Source organism: Chenopodium quinoa, unplaced genomic scaffold (genome assembly GCF_001683475.1).
Source record: "Chenopodium quinoa cultivar QQ74 unplaced genomic scaffold, ASM168347v1, whole genome shotgun sequence".
Taxonomy (NCBI): Eukaryota; Viridiplantae; Streptophyta; class Magnoliopsida; order Caryophyllales; family Amaranthaceae; genus Chenopodium; species Chenopodium quinoa.
Window position 1 is genome coordinate 65,152 of NW_018744704.1, and position 17,594 is coordinate 82,745.

At 39.3% G+C, this 17,594-nt stretch overlaps 1 protein-coding gene across 14 annotated transcripts; it reads left to right on the plus strand.

Annotated features, from left to right (window-relative positions):
- The first annotated feature begins 6,842 nt into the window (after window positions 1–6,842).
- On the plus strand, window positions 6,843–9,885 carry LOC110702857. Of its 14 annotated transcripts, none has more exons than XR_002507596.1 (6): window positions 6,855–7,084; window positions 7,466–7,544; window positions 7,728–8,033; window positions 8,112–8,303; window positions 9,221–9,367; window positions 9,446–9,882. XR_002507596.1 is itself a non-coding variant. In XM_021880601.1 (3 exons), the coding sequence occupies exons 1-3, from the start codon at window positions 7,766–7,768 to the stop codon at window positions 8,292–8,294; spliced, it is 315 nt and encodes a 104-aa protein (XP_021736293.1). In that variant the 5' UTR covers window positions 6,843–7,765; the 3' UTR covers window positions 8,295–8,688. The 14 variants fall into 14 exon arrangements, 1 of the variants encoding a protein (XP_021736293.1); XR_002507598.1 differs by having other exon boundaries at window positions 6,860–7,544; window positions 7,728–7,832; window positions 7,969–8,033; window positions 9,446–9,879; XR_002507599.1 differs by having other exon boundaries at window positions 6,861–7,544; window positions 7,728–7,805; window positions 7,969–8,033; window positions 9,446–9,877.
- Window positions 9,886–17,594: the final 7,709 nt, after the last annotated feature.

Genomic DNA, 17,594 nt, shown 5'->3' on the forward strand with positions numbered 1-17,594 from the left:
CGGTGGTAAGGGGCAGCCATTTTTTTTATAGTTTTTGGACGGAAATTTCGTCGTAATTTTTTTTATTCGACAAAGATTGTCCATCGAAAATCTCGTATTTTCCGACAGATACGTTTCTGGCAAAAGTTTTCGGCGGAAATTTCGTCGAAAACCCTGTTTCCAACGGAATATGGGTATTTTTCGACGGAAAATTTCCGTCGAAAAACAACTTATTTCTGCTAATGGATTGAAACATGTTGCAGATGATATAGATTCTAAAACATATGAAAACATTATCACAACGAAACCCAACTAATGACCACTTGAGATTAGTGCGTAGTATGATTTATAGCATCGTTTCTTGTGCTACAAGGACATGATTGTCATAAATCATTTGCACAGGTATTAGTTTGGGACTATACCGGATCGACCTATGAGAGTACTTTAAAAGATTTAAAATCGTCATAAGTATATTTCTCATTATAGCTATAGGAACTTTTTTCCTTGACCATGAGTATTGTAAGTTCTCTTGTTTGAGTACTAGTCCCTTTTGATGTTGTCAAACGTCTGCCGTAAATGGGGGTCATAATGGAAAAACTCGGGCGACTAGATCCTCTTAGTAAGGGAACCTAACAATATAAGACTGGGAATGTCACCCTATTAACAATAGGGAACATGTCTTTGTTGTTTTCAAGGCCTCTCGAAGAGCGAGACTGTGAAAATGCATTGCCATGATCAGATGGATTTTAGAAATCATCTGCTTATTGACAGTCGAACATGGAAATTGGGAAACACTTCTGGGCGTAATAAGGATGACGAAGAATTTTACCTTATTGTTCATGAAGAGACATTAAGTGACATAGGAAATGGGCTATACACTAACTGCGCACTAATACGGAAGGACAAGTGGGAGATTGAAAGGAATGGTTTCCTTCCAACAAGTGTATTATTCCGATAGAGGGTTCGGAATTATTAGAAAGCTGATTATACAGTGAGGTCAAGTGATCGAAATGCCTAGGTGGAGACCGCTTTTGATCAGTTATATTAATGTATAATTAATATTACATCTTAATCTTAACTGAACCCTTCGGGTCGCACCCCAATCGAGTAACCGATCCGAGACGACGAATCAATCCGAATAATTAGATGAGTCATTAGAGTATTATGAACAAAGACGTCAGATATCGAGCTTAGAGCGTCGAAACCGAGCGTCATAAGTCGAGTCAAATTCAGAATTCGACGAGAAGAGAAATTAAGCAAGCGACAAGTACGAGCTAAGCCGTAGCCTCGCATTGGCCTAGCCATGTGAGTGCTAGGCTAGCCTAGGCCACTAAACGCATCACAAGGCATGCCATAAGCTAAGCATGCATATGCGTGCTAGGCTTGCTGGCCGAGCATGCTTGCGGGGCTGGGGCTCATGGTCACAAGAAAGCTAGCGTGCGTGCTAGTGTGCTCGCATGCTAGGCCTCGCACTCAGCCACTCGCCGCACGCAGCAGCTGGGCATCGCCCACCACATGCACAGCACCAGCACACGCATTGTAGCAGCAGCAGCCCGCATTGCGTGCGTGGCTTGTTTGTTGCGTGCATACGATGGCGGTCTGGCCAGCTAGCCCAGCCTTGGTGCTAGGAGCCAGCTAGGCAGCCTTGGCAGCCAAGGCAGGCTGCCAACCAGCTGTGCGTGGGCCAGCATCCGGTCAATGGGAAGACCGGTCTTGGTGCCTTGCTTGGGGACCAAGTGGTGTTTGGTCCCCCCGCTTAGTGGTCCTCACCTATCCTTGCTCACCATTTGCCACTTGACGCTTGTTGATTCATTTTCATTTTAATTTGTTTTTGAATTAAAATAAATTGAGCAAAATGCAATTCTACCTCATTGATGGGAAATGGCAAATCAAGGCTCCTTTCCATATAAATACCCATGTTTTGGGTTTGGGAAGAAGCACTCACTACAAGAAATAGGTCGATTTCCGACGGAAACGTTCCGACGGACATAAATTCCGTCGGAAATTTCAACATTTCCGACGGAATTTTTTTCCGTCAAAAATTCCGTCGGAAAAGGTAAATTCCGTCGGAAAATCCCTCGGAAATGTTCCGACGGATTTTTTTCCCTCGGAATTCACATCTTCCGACAGAATTCCGAGGGAAAAAAATCCGTCGGAAAAAGTAAAAGAAAAAAATAAAAGAAAAAATATAATATAAGGGGTTTCCGACGGATTACGTTCCGTCGAAATATTCCGACGAAATATTCCGTCGGAATTTATTATTATAAAAAAAAACCCCTATTTTTCTCTCTCCCCTCTCACCGCCTCTTTTCTCTTTCTCTCTCCTCCCCTCTTTCCTCTCCTTCTTCTTCTTCGTTCCTTCTTCTTCTTCGTTCCTTCCTCCTCCCCTCCTTCTTCTTTTCTGTTCCTTCCTCACCCCTTTCTCCTTTCTCACCCCTTCCTCCTTCCTCCTTCCTTAGCTTCCTTTCTCCTTCATTCTCCCTTCTCTTTTCGTCAACAACAACAACAACCACCGAGCAACGCCATCACCAACAACAACTACCAACCACCGAGCAACGCCGGGCCATATCCCCTCACATCAACAACAACGCCCTCGATTTGAAGAACAAATTGATTATAGAATTAGTAAATTCGTTTTTTTTTTTCAATTTTTATTTGTATATTCAATTTGTTTGTATATTCAATTTGATTGTTTGTATATTCAATTTGTTTGTATATTATAGTTTTTTTTTTTTGTTTTTTGTACATTCAATTTTTATTTAATTTGGTTTTTGTTATTTCGGATTTTTTTGGTATTCGGTCAGTTTTTTTTTTATTTTTTCGGACTTTTTTTTTGTTTTTTAGGTGGTTGGGTGGGATCTGGGTGGGTGGCTGGGTGGGTGTTTGGTGGGTGGGTCTGGGTGGGTGGTTGGGTGGGTTTTGGTGGGGCAGGGTGGGGTTGGTGGGTAGCTGGGTGGGTCTGGTGGGCCTAGTGGTGGCTCGGTGGGGCTGGTGGGTGGCTGGGTGGGTCTGGTGGGTGGCTGGGTGGGTCTGGTGGGTCTGGCGGGTTGTTTGGGTGGGTCTGGTGGGGCTGGTGTTGCTGGTGGGTGGCTGAGTGGGTCTGGTGGGTGGGGTCTGGCTTGGGTTAGGTGGCTTAGGGGGTCTGGTGGGTGGGTTTGGTAGGTGGCTGGGTGGTCTGGTGGGTTGGTTGGGTAGGTCTGGTGGGGCTGGTGGGTGGCTGGGTGGGTCTGGTGGGTGGGTCTGGTTGGGCTGGTGGGTGGGGTTTGGCTTGGGTTAGGTGGGTTAGGGGTCTGGACAGGGATGATGGTGGGTGGGGTCTGGCTTGGGTTAGGGTTCTGGACAGGGTGGTGGTGGGTGGGGTTTGGCTTGGGTTAGGGGCCTAGACAGGGTGGTGGGCGTTATTTTTTTATTTTTTTTAATAATTTTTCCGACGAAATATTCCGTCGGAATCTTCTTTTTCCGACGGAATATTCCGTCGGAAGATGAATATTCCGACGGAAAATTCCGTCGGAAGTTAACTGTTCCGACGAATTATTCCGAGGAAAAATCCGTCGGAAATTTGCGACGGACTGACGTTGAAAGTCAAATCCTTCTACAACGGAAATAATTCCGTCGGAAAAGTTCTTTCCGACGGAATTTCCCTCGGAAAAGTTCTTTCCGACGGAATTTCCCTCGGAAAACTCCAATTTTCCGACGAAGGGTTTTCCGGCGGACCCTTTCCGACGGAATTTTTCGATTATTCCGACGGAAAAAGTCCGTCGGAAATAGGTAGTTTTCTTGTAGTGACTTGAGTTGAACTCAATAAGGCATCTCCCTATAGGTGAGAAAACCTTTAAGTTCTTAATACTCTAGTCTTTTCTTGGTCTAGCCCCAACTAACCTTCGGGGTAGGGACCGTTCGGGTCGGATCTTGAGGGTGCGAGCCGTTGGAGGCTTACGCACTTGCGAAGCTAGAGCTTTCAAGTAAGAGCTCGTAAGAGAGCGAAGCACGCGTCGAGGGTAAGATCGTCTTTCTCCTTCTCTCTCTCTTTGTTGTTTAATTATGTGATTGCATGTTTAGTTACATTAATGTGTGTGCGGGTCTTGGGCGGGTTTCATTCCGCGTAGTGTTGGACATTACGAATCCTAACAGCGGTATTGGAGCTGCGCTCATTTTAATTATTGTAACTAATAATTAATTGAGGTGATTTAAAATGGATTTAAATTTCTGGTTTTGCTTTCTAATTAGATTAGAAGCTCGTTTTAATTAGTTTTAATCTCGTATATATACTAGTTTTGGCTCACGAACCCAGATTTCGACCCAAAAATAGTGAATTTTGGGTGGAATCGATGTTCTAAATCATTTTTGACCCTAATCGAGGACTGTCCAAAAGCCAAAATCTACCTAGAAACATGTTTTTCGAGGGGTTTTTCCTTTTTGACGAAAAATTTTAAATCTTTAAACCTTGATTAATTTTGACATGTTAATGGTAGATTATATGTATGGTTGCATCACTAATCTACTGCAATAATAAACCTTATTAAGCATGTTTATGAAGTCATATTTGGTGCTTAATTTGGTGAGCTCATTTTTCACATAAACTTGCTATTTCACATTTTGCAAATCAATTGCTTCAAGTGTCACTACACGAAACAAGCAAATTGGCAACGGTTCATACCCCCCCAAAGGAAAGGGTTTTGAACCGTTGAGTATTTGAGGGTTGCCAAATCCCAAAAAAATTGGCAACGGTTCAAAACCGTTGCCAATTAATTTAGTTGGCAACGGTTAACCGTTGCCAATTGCTTGTTCGCGCCTTTTGTTTGCTATGTCATACATGAATCTCATCACGTATAGGCCACAGTCAACTCCGTTTTGCTGTTGTGCGCACTAGCATGAGGAACAAAGCACATGAATCAAAATGCATAGCAAATAAGCGACATCTTAAGCATTGTAAAGTAAGAAAATCACAACATCATGGGTGAATTACCTTGGGTGCTTTCCATGTAGGACCTCGAGGAGATCAAGGATTTATCTTCTTCATGGTACTACGAAAAATCAAAGTAATAAGTTCAAATTTGACTAGTATAATCAATACATATGAGTTAAGATATGAAAATGAATAACAAGAATTGAAACAAACTAGATACTTACTTTTGTAGTATGGACCTCACGAGGCGCTTTCTTACTTGAGGCAACCGAGCAGAGTCAAAGTAGAAGATTGTGTTACTGGAAACACAAATCACAAGTAGGGTCCAATGAGCACTACACACGAGACAAACAAATCAATAGTTAGCCTATTACAACAAATAAACTGGGAAAACAAATGAACTTGACTAGCATAATCAGAGGTACTTCTCATAATATTGGACGAATATAAACTTGTCTCCCGCATTCACTGATTGCCTGATACCCCGTTCAGCATAGTACAACACGTCAGCAGAGTTTCCTAAGATTCTAGCGGTGGACATCTGCTCAGGGCATAACCACCCAACTTGACAAGGAGATTCTTGCTCGTGTGTGAATGTTTATGGTGAATTTGTAATTTTGAAGTCCCTTAAAAATGTTAAAGATCCAATCTTTAACTGTTTATTTGGTTGGAACTTTACTTTCTAAATTCCATGTTGAACTAATTTTTGGATTTAATTATTTTTGAGTCGATTAAAGTCCTAAAATTTCAAAACTTGTGATTGAAATTTAATTAATCTTAATATTGGAAGATGTAATTTTTTCAAGTTTACACAAGTTATTGTTGGAAAATTTTCATTGGATGAATGTGTTCATTTTTCCAACCCATTTAATTTTTATCAATTCTCATTATTAACTTATGTTTGATTAAATTAATTGAGAGTATAACCCTTCAATTTTGAAGCATCAAGATGAACCAAATATAATTTAAAGAACGGTTCTTGAATTAATTTTGGTTTGTGCACTAAAATTGAATTTATTTAAGTTAGACTTGTTTTATTTTCATTCTTGCTCAATGTTGCTTCTAAAATTAATTTAGAATCAATTTTATGTCACACATATATCGGGATTAAATCTCGAGATAAAAGCACGTAAATCGAGGCAAAGATCGCCCAAGCACACCCTTCGGCTAGCCGGGCTGCTCATGCAGCCCACATGTGGCTGCCGAGGTGCACATGGGGCTGCTCATGCCTCCAAGGCATGCTGCTGTGTGGCGTGCTTGAGCTAGATGCACGCTTGGTGCTACACGCATAGTGCAGTGTGTGCCTGTTTGGTGCATCGAGGATGCGTGGGTGATGCTCACAAGATGCTACAATAGGGGTGCGTTGGTGCTGGGATGTGTTGCTAGACAGCATAAGCTCACGTGATTTAGGTTCTTTGAGGCCACGTCTTGTGTGTGTGCAAGTGCGTTGATGTGGTCGGTGTTACGCGTATGCGACATTGAAGTCACTCCCACGTGCTTGGGCCACAAGCGCTTGTGCGGGTGCGGCCATGCAAGGCACCTCGAGCCTTGGTGCTAAGCGCTTGGGCATCATAAAGCATCGTTGGGCTATGTGTTTTGCGATTTTTTGCCGTTTTAATTATTTCATTATTTTAACGTGGCTAGGCCTCGGTTCCTCCGGCACTTGCAAAATAATTTGGCAAAATAGGGTTAACTGACTTTATTAATTGGATTAATTAAGTTGGATACGGAATTTAGTGGGAGCTTTGTTAATTACTTGAGCTAATTTTATTGCGTTTTAATCACATAATTGGTTAACAACTTTGACTAGTTTTAATTAGGCGCGTTAATCGGATTAACCACCTAAGTTAGTTACTAGTTTGCACGTGTTATCACTAGTAGAAAAACAGAAACGAGCACCGAAAAAATACGCACCGATTTTTAAAAACTGGTGCCCAAAAGCATAGGCGGGATTGAGGGAAAGGGGAATTCGCACCGGTTCAAACCAAACTGAACCAGTGCGAATGCTATTGAAAAAAAAACGGCCATAATTATCTTTTTTCTTTCTCTTTCCTCGATCTCTCCTCCTCTCTCATCTGCCTCTCTCTCATCTCGCTCTCCCTCCTCTCGAACTCTCTGTCTTCTCTCTCTTCTCGCTCTCTTTTCCACCACCAACCACCACCACCGCAGTCATCTAATGGCGACGCTTCTCCTCACAAGGTTTATCCTTCCTTTTTTTTTTGTTAATTTTGTATAATTTGGGTTAGGGTTTCAATTTCGTTGAGTTTTTGGGTTTTGATTTGGATTTTGTGATTTGGTTGTTGTGTTTGAGTTTGAATTTGTATGTGATGTTTGATTTTGTCCCTCTTGTCCGATGATTATTGTAATTTTTTGATTCCCAGAAACCCCCTTTTTAATTTTTCTTGTAATTTTGATATCTAGGTGTTTCAACTTAGTTAGATTATGGGTTTGATTGGGTTTTAGTAGCCTTAGCAGACTTGATAGTAAGTTTTGGGGTTTGAAATCAGATTCCACAACTCAGTTTTATTGCGATTGATCTAGGGTTTTGTTAATTTGTTTCAATAATTGCGATTGATCTAGGATTTTGTGAATTTGAGCTTTTGGACTTGTGAATATACGGAACACGGAATGAATTATGGGTATACGGAGTATTTGAATTGTGAGTATTTTTGAGTATTTAATACTTGAATTTTGACATTTCAATAATTTGATTTGTGGATGTATTGTGAATATTATATTGGTTGTCATTTAATTTGATTTTGTTGGTATATCTAAGAACACTTAAAATGTGCGGAGTAGAGTAGCATACATGCATGAAGATTTACTGTTCTGCATTATGCAGGCACATGCTGCTTCAACTGTTCTTAATTTTAGCGAGAAATGCATTCCACATATCTTAACTCCTTACATGGATGGGGTGGTGAGGAAATTACTTGTTCTGTTACAAGTAAATATAAGTTGTGCATTTTTTCCTTTCCTTTCCTTTTTTTTCTCTTGGATATAATAACATCTTATACCTTGCAAAGCTTCTTGGTTATTTTGATTTTTACTGTGTTTATGTGAACAATTGCACATCAATTTAGAATGGAAAACAATTGGTTCAAGAGGGAGCCTTGATTGCATTGGCATTAGTCGCTATTCTTCTCAGGTGCATCTGCAACTAAAGTTTGTTTGATCAGATTATATTGCTATGGAAAATAAGAATTTAACATGATGAAATTTGCAGGAGCATTTTAAAAAATATTATGATGCTGTCATGCCTTACTTGAAGGCTATCCTTGTTAATGCAACAGACAAATCTAACCGGATGCTTCGAGCAAAAGCAATGGAATGCATTAGTTTGGTTGGTATGGTTGTTGGCAAGGAGAGTTTAGGGATGATGCTAAACAAGTTTGTTAAGTCATATTAGTGGAGGCTGGTATGGCTGTGATATCTCCACTACAATTAATTCATGTTGTATTTTCTAGAGTTTTAATTGTTCTTATAAAAGCATATGTCACTCTTCTAGCCGTGTCTTCTTTTCTGTCTAAGTTCTAATATTGGCAAATTTTAGTAGCTTTTGCTTTGTTGCTCATATTGATGTTGGACTTGTTTGTTTGGGCTGAGAAATGTAACTCATGTGAGTCTTTTTTTTTTTTTTTTTTTTTTTCCCACCTCTTACCTTGTTCATTGGTAGTTATTAGTCCTGTAACTTGTGGACTACTTTGTGGGTTATTGAGCTTTATTGTAGCCGTTCAGTTCCAAACCATGTCTGTATCATGTACTTTCGTTAAAATTATTAACACTCAACACACTTCACATGATAGAATGTGTTGGATGCATTGTCTTTGGAAGAATATGGGCAGAAAGAATTGTCAAATGAAGCTGTAATTTCAGTTTTGGATTTGATTTTCTGAGTTGTGTTTTGGCTTCATCGAATGACTTGAATATGCTGCCATGCTACTTACCCTCTGCTGCCTTTTTCAAATCCCAATTTAAGTTAACTTCGGTGTTCAGACCTATTAATTTTATGGTAGTACCAATTGTAATTGACAGTTGGTATGTCACATATTATTGCCATGTCATCTATGCTCTTATCACAGTTGGAGGGTGATTGAAACCATCGCTTTGTTTTTCTGTATATATATGATAGAGTGAATGGGAGTCCTAGTGTGATTATCACTCGTATTCTTTCTTGGAATATTCAAGTCATTTGTTGTTTTGCGGTTTTATGTGATTATTCGTTGGTTTACTACTAAGAGAGAAATCGATGGAGGAATGAGGGTTTATTTGTGTATTTTGATCATTCAGCTAAAAGATAGTTTCTGTGTTTTTTGTTTTGTTTTTATCAATTAGAAGTCAGGCTTTTCTTTTAAATGAAGAAGCTGAAACTTTGGGTTCAATGCAAGTCTGTAATAGGCTCCTTCTTCAATGGCAGTGGCAGATGCAGAAAATCCTCTTACAGGAGAAACCACTTGTGGGTCTCTACTACAGCAGTTACAGGTAATTAAAGTGGAATGAGAAAATCGTGTTTCGAACATCTTAGCATTGTGTTGATTGTCATTTTTTGATTGGGTGTAGCGAATATGGGATGAAGTTGGTGAAAGTGATGAGGATAGGGACAAGATGGATAAAACAGGAATGTCTGATGTTGTTTACAAATGGAAAGTTGACCTTTTATGTATATTATGATTATATATAAGTATTTGGTACAATTTAAGTGAAAAAAATCCTAAATATTTTTTTATGGCCATAAAGGGCACTGGTTTTGGTTTTGAACCAGTGCCAAAAGTTTTTTTTTTAATTTTTCTGGGCCATTATTCGCACCGGTTCTGAACCGATGCTAATGTTTTTTTTTTTGGAATCCCTTAAATCTACACCGGTTCAAAACCGGTGCTATATGGGGGTTTAAGTCGATGCCCATTTACATTTTTAGCCTAGTGTATGCATTGTTACTTGTTTTTTTGTTGTAAAATGCATGAGCCCGGTTAGGATAGTAAATACGGACTGCGATCCGTTATGTATTTTTGTAAATTTAATACGGTCTGCGTACCGTTGTGTATTTTTGTACCTTAATATTTAGATTAGTCCTAGTCATAGTAACTATTAGTTGCATATTTGGTGGAGATGTCTTAAAGACGGCGTGTCTAAGAAGACAAGCCAAAAGGATGCATCGAAGACCCTTGAGACTTGAAGACTCAAGGGGTCATGCTAGTTTCCAAATGCATCTTTTACTTATACTTTCTATATATAATTATGCTTATATATGTGAATGATATGTTAGATGCATGTCTAGGATTTTGAATGTTACGATGATTAATTAAGTTCACTTAAATCAACCAACATAGAAACCCTAGGTCCCTATAAATTGAGCCAAATTTGCCATTCCAAGAACAACACTTACCGAACTAATGCGCGTAGTGATGGGCTACGCTAAAGCGAGGCATCACTACTTCCCTAGGAACGTAAGGTATACTAGGTATACAAGTTGGTCTTTGTTAAGCTCAACAATATCAGTAAGGAGTCCTAGATAAAATGTCAAGGAAGCATTAGATGCGACGTTTTATTGAACCAAGAGTAGCTTAGAGCTATTAGCAATTGGATTGCTTACCTTAAGATATTAAGTGTTAAGACAAGCCAAAGCATGCTTAATCACTTTTTGATTTCTGAAATCTTGGAATCGTTTTATTCTCGCCCAAAAGGGACAATTTTAATGCGTGGATAAGACGCTTAATAAGATTGAAAGTTTGGATGTATGCTTTAGAACTCAAACTTATTATGTTATTAAGTTGATAAATGGTTATACTTTGCACTTATATTTGTAGAATTCTAAATCAAATTATAATGTTTCCAACGACTGGTAAAAGGAAATCTTTTGAGAATGGTTCTCAAGGAAAGAAAAGGCATTTCTAAAATATAACTTCTCATAACTGACTTTTGATGACTAAAGTCCAAAAGGATGGTTGGATATCATGTATTCAAAATACTAGATTGTTTTTTATGAACATGAAATATTGAGTTGAAAAAGCACAATTGTTAATAGTTGACAACCAACATATCTTTTCGCTTCATACACTAATGAGTAGGACTCATTGATATAGTAATTCAAGTACGAATTAGAAGAAAAGATGGAACTTTGTTTATGGCGCATTAAATGCTTAATTATGCCTAACAAAGTGTAAAAGTCAAGGCACTTAAAGAAATGATTCTTAAAGTTATGAGATGATTTATGATAAGAAATATAGGAAACAAGGAACAAAGAAAAGGGATAAGATTCCTTTTCTATCCATGACTTCATGTTATCGTAGTTAACTTAGCAACTCGTTATCTTCACAAGTATCGGATACTGCTTAAGTGTTCCACTTTGAAAGTGAACTCCAACCATTGAAGTTAAGCTAAGTTATTGATTTACAAGCTTAGAATAATGCAAGTAATGCTACATTAGTTGTAAAGTCATTTGTTTTGTTTAAAGACCTTTGAAACTAAGGCTGGAACGAATAATGGATATTATGTTCCATAATCAGCAAACAATCCGTTTACAAACGGAAAGACTCACATTCAAAGTAGAAGAGCAATAGTTGCGAGTTTTATTTGAATGGCATGGTCGTTTAAGCCATGAGTCAAGAATGCTTGATTATAAATAATCATTTCCCTAACATGAAAACTCACAAAGTTCAAGTCATGGACATGATTTGTGTTCCCAATATCTTTAGCAATGTCACATCGACAAGAACGTACTCAAGGCTCTATTAGATAGACTCTTGATAGTTGATCGATTCAGAATCGTTCTAAGACAAGTAACTCTTACTTGTTGAAATCGACAAAGAAAGGAGCTATTGTGATTGGCATAGACAATTTACTCTGAAAGCTAAAGAGAATTCCATTACTTCAATGTCTCACAATAATTTGAAAGAATATGGCTATATTCATCAAATGCGAACAAACTGGACCTTGAGTAGCTCAAAAGTTCAGTGAAATATAGAATCGACTTGGCAAGATATCAAAACGTCTAGATTAGATCAAGCGATGTTTGTTTGAGACAAGAGTGATCATATCAAAGTTATGAAATTGGAATTTCATAATGAGCTCCACAAAGAATATATAATATCTTGAGGGAGACCTCGATGCCATTTGAAAATGACTCGAATATGATGGATCATATCCCTTCCTATAAAGTTCTTAAGGATTTGCACAAACTACTAATGTTACACTAAACAAAATTGTCAAAGCTAAGAAAGGACAACATATTTAGTTATGGATAGAAATAGTTTCTAGAGTCTTTTCAAGTATATGTCTAGGGCTCTTAGCTCATCAGTGGGAGTTCATTGGCTCAATGGGAGCTAAGTGGCTCAATAAGGGCTAAGGTAGCTCAAGTGGGAGCTAATTAACTGTTTGTTTCACAAAAAACTTTTACCCAAAGACAATATACCTGTCTCTTTGTAAGCATCCAAGTGAGACTACGGGCATTACTTCCACAACCTAATTGAGAACATAGTATTTTTTGCTCTAAGTGGTGTCTTTCTGGAAAGTAACACATTTCCAAAACGACGAGTGGGAGGAAAATGAACTCGATGACTATCAAGATTAGCAACAAACTTAAACTTCGAATCTCCGAAGACTTTAGAAGGGCTTCGTGGGAATAATTGATCAAGAATACTCAAAGAACTTCACAAGTGCCTGAAATGAGAATTCAATCCTCACAAAACTTTAGAAGTATTGGAGTAAGATCAATATAATCAAAGGGCTTTAAAAGCACCTTGAAACTCAGTGTTTGATGCAATTACCCCTTATAGGTATAGAATTCACCGAAGGCTTGGATTGAATCCTAAACCTAAGACGTACAAGCATACTATTTACTATTAGATGATAAGGGAATAGTGTCTTGTAAATTAGCTACGACAAATCCTAATTCTGAATAATGGTTAGAGGACATAAAATCCGAAATAGACTCCATGTTTGAAAATCATGTTTAAAACTTGATTAATTTGCATGAAGGGGGAAAGACCCATCAATTGCAATAAGTTTTCAAGGACAAAACTAACAAATGTGGAAATGTATATGCATACATAACTAGATTAGTTGAAAAGGATATTCACGGTGTTGATAAAACCTATTCACTAATCGGAATGCTTAAGTCTTTTCTTGATTATTCTAGCAAAATTGCCCATATAAAATACGGCAAAATAGATAACGAAACCGCCTTCCTAGAAATGGATTTTGGAAGAGACTATGGATATAGTCTAAGGATTTTGTAATTCTACATAATGCTAGATTTGAATGCAAGCTCAAGAAATCCATTGTGGGATTAATTGAAGCATTGCATGTAGGGATTGGAACGTGTATTCTCATAAAGTTAATAAAAGGTTTGGCTTATGGAGAATCATAGAAATTCTTATGGATAAGAAGTTTAGTGGGAGCAAGAGTCAATCTTTTAAGGTCCAACAAGAAGTTTACGAACTCTATTGTGAAATGACTATCAAATGGTAAATACTTAGATTTGAAAGGACCAAGCAAATGGGGATACTTAGTACATATTGGGAATTAAGATCTATTGTATATACTTAATAAAATGTTTAAATGAGTAGAGAAATTTACCATGTTAAACATGAAGGACCTGAAAAAGCTTTCGACCCATATGTATAAAACTAAGTAAATGTTTGAACTAAGTATAAGCTAGGCAAATACTAAGTCAGACAGGAAAGACTTTAGTAGAGACTTTCAATCGTATCACATAGACAACAGTTTAGTAAGACTCGGTGGAACTGGATGAGCTAAAAGGTCACATGAATGGAATGAAATTGGGAATAATTCTGCAATTAAAACCATCATGCATGCTATGGTATGGATTCTTCACTCAACTTACATGCTTAGAGCATGAGAATTATAAAATACCAATCAATTTAAATTTAAGTTATGGATCGTTAGATCAAAAACATCCAAAGTACTTTGATAATTAAAACGGATGAGTTCTTGACGCATGGAAACAAATGTAGTTTGAGAATTGATGTTGCAAGCACATCCTTAGCAAGGATCAGATCCTTAACAAGGAAGTCGTTTATAAGCGCGAGCTAAAATGCGTCGTGGCTTGAGAATGGTAACATGGACGTGAATCCATGTGTAATGTGCGGAAATTAAAGGTAAATTTCCATGATCACAAGTGATTAGGGTATCCCAAATCATTGTGAGCCGTTTGGAAAGAAATCCAAGCAAAGCACCATCAGGAAGTCTACTGAAATATATGTTGAGAATATTGTTGCCTTAAAGGCAATAATAAGAAAGTTGTTCAATGGAAAGTTCGTTGTCGAACGTTGATGATTGTAGGTTGTCAAGTTGAAGATGGGTGTGATTTCTGTTAATGTTTTGTCAAGAGTATTACTTTTAAACATTTGGGGAAACCATTTATCATAAGATGAAACGTTGAAAAGTTGAAAAGTTTCATAGTGGAATAAAAATTTTACTATTAATTCCACAAACTATTTAATTGTGGTTTAGAATTAAATAATGAGTCCATTCGATTTCTGAGAATATTCAAAACAGGGTATCAAGACCGTGTCTTGGATAAAGAAACACCTGTCAAGTGAAAATTAAATATTTCAATCGAAAATTATCCCTAATCAAGGTCATTTAAATGATGGACGATTAATGACCACTTGAGTTTAGTGTGTAGTATGATTTATAGCACCGTTTCTTGTGCTACGAGGACATGATTGTCATAAATCATTTGCATAGGTATTGGTTTGGAACTATACCAGATCGACCTATGAGAGTACTTTAAGAGATTTAAAATCGTCATAAGTATATTTCTCATTATAGCTATCGGAACTTTTTTCCTCGACCATGAGTATTGTAAGTTCTCTTGTTTGTGTATCAGTCCAGTTTGATGTTGTCAAATATCTGCCGTAAATGGGGATTATAACGGCAAAACTCGAGCGACTAGGTCCTCTTATTAAGGGAAGCTAACAATACAAGACTAGGAATGTCCCCCTATTAACAATAGGAAATATATCTTTGTTGTTTACAAGGCCTCTCGAAGAGCGAGACTGTGAAAATGCATGGCCATGCTCAAATGGATTTTAGAAATCATCTGCTTATTTACAGTCGAACTTGGAAATCTAGAAACACTTCTAGACGTAATAAGGATGACGAAAAATCTTACCCTATAGTTCATGAAGAGACATTAAGTGACGTAGGAAATGGGCTATACACTAACTGCACACTTGTATGGAAGGACAAGTGGGAGATTGAAAGGAATGGTGTCCTTCCAACAAGTGTATTATTCTGATAGAGGGTTCGGAATTATTAGAAAGCTAATTCTTCAGTGAGGTCAAGTGATCAGAATGCCTAGGTGGAGGCCGCTTCTGATCAGTAATATTAATGCATAATTAATATTACGGCTTAATCTTGACTGAACCCTTCGGGTCGCACCCTATCGAATAACCGATCTGAGACGACGACTCAATCCGAAGGATTAGACAAGTCACTAGAGTATTACGAACAAAGACATCGGATATCGAGCTTAGAGCGTCGAGATCGAGCATCGCAAGTCGAGTCGAATTTAGAATTCGACGAGACGTAGATTCAACAAGTGACAAGTTCGAGCCAAGTCGTAGCCTCGCATTGGCCTAGCCATGCGAGTGTTAGGCTAGCCTAGGCCACCAACCGCATCGCAAGACATGCCGCAAGCCAAGCATTCATATGCGTGCTAGGCTTACTGGCCGAGCATGCTTGCAGGGCTGGTGCTCATGGCCGCAAGCAAGCTAGTATGCTGGGCCTCGCACCCAGCCACTCGCAACATGCATCAGCCGGGCATCGCGCACCACACGCACAACACTAGCAGCAGCCTGCATTGCATGCGTTGCTTGCTTGTTACGCACATGCAAAGGCAGGCTAGCCAGCTAGCCTAGCCTTGGTGCTAGGCGCTAGCTAGGTAGCCTTGGCAGCCAAGGCAGGCCGCCAGCTAGCTGTGCGTGGGCCAGCATCCGATCAATGGGAAGACTGGTCTTGGTGCCTTGCTTGGGGAGAAAGTAGTGTTTGGTCCCCCTCTAGTGGTCCTCACTTACCCTTGCTCACCATTTGCCACTTGCGCTTGTTGATTCATTTGCATTTTAATTTGTTTTTGAATTAAATAAATTGAGAAAAATGCAATTCTCCCACTTTGATGGGAAATGGGAAATCAAGGCTCCCTTCCCTATAAATTCCCATGTTTTGGGTTTGGGAAGAAGCACTTGAGTTGAACTCAATAAGGCATCTCCCTATAGGTGAGAAAACCTTTAAGTTCGTAATACTCTTGTCTTTTCTTGGTCTAGCCTCGATTAACCTTCGGGGTAGGGACCGTTTGGGTCAGGTCTCGAGGGTGCGAGCCGTCGGAGGCTTACGCACTTGCGAAGCTAGAGCTTTCAAGTAAGAGCTCGTAAGAGAGCGAAGCACGCGTCGAGGGTAAGATCGTCTTTCTCCTTCTCTCTCTCTTTGTTGTCCAATTATGTGATTTCATGTTTAGTTACATTAATTTATGTGCGGGTCTTGGGCAGGTTTCATTCCGCGTAGTGTTGGACATTACGAATCCTAACAGGTATAATGTCCTCATATTCCTCTTGAAAAATTCTGAAGGGGACAATTTGAAAAAGAGGAACGACTAAAAACCAATGGAGATGTTCAATTTATAAAGAAGGGCTATTAGCAAGCTGTGGCATGATTCAAAAAAACAAAAACAGGAGACTAACAACTACAATCCATGCACAAAGTACCATCTTGTAGGGAGGAAAAGGATCCAAGTCCCAGAGGAAGAAATTACAAAGCTAGGAATTAGGGAGAGGTCATGTTTAGAGATGTTGCACAAATGCTTAACATATCAAGAAGCAAAGTTCTAAGGATAATTCAAAGGGGAGACACTAATGCATTGAAGCCACTTAAGGTTCACTACCATAAATAGGCTGTTTTTTGGCAGAACTTTACCGTCGAAAAATACCAGTATTCCGTCGGAAACCCACTAGCTCGTCGGAAATTACGCAATTTCCGACAGATTTTCCGTTGGAAACCCACTTTCTGACGGACACTCTTTGTCGGGTTAAAACAATTATCCGACGGAATTTCCATCGGAAAATTGTATAAAAACAAATAAAACAAAAAACCGGCAGCCTCTGCCCACCACCAACCCACCCACCCCCCTAACCCTATCCCACCGCTCACCCCACCACAACCCAGAACCACTCACCCCCTAACCCTAACCAACCCTCCCACCCCACCATAACCAACCCCCTTAACCCAAAATCAAAAACAAAGAAAATAAACCTTTTTGTCTCATCCTCCTTCCCCCAGCTACCCCTGCTCTTCACCCTTTCCACCTCTCCCTTTTCCTAAGGCAGCCCCAACCTTTCCCTATAGTCGCCTCACCCCTCCCCCTAGCTGCAACTACCCCTCAACCACGTAATCCCCTTGAATTTACCCGAAACTACCCCAAAACCCACTTGTAAACTCCACCCTCAACCTCGTTCACCCAAAACCACCCACCCAGCCCTTTTCCCACAATTGCCTTACCCTCCCCCTAGCCCCAACTACCCTACAACCATGTACCCAGACCCACCCACCACACCCACCCGAACCCATCAAACCACCTAAACACCTAAAACCACCCACTTGAACCCACCAAACCACCTAAAAACCAACAAAAGAACAACCAAACCACCTAAACACCACCATTCACCGGAACAATTCTATAAAAATTGAAACCATC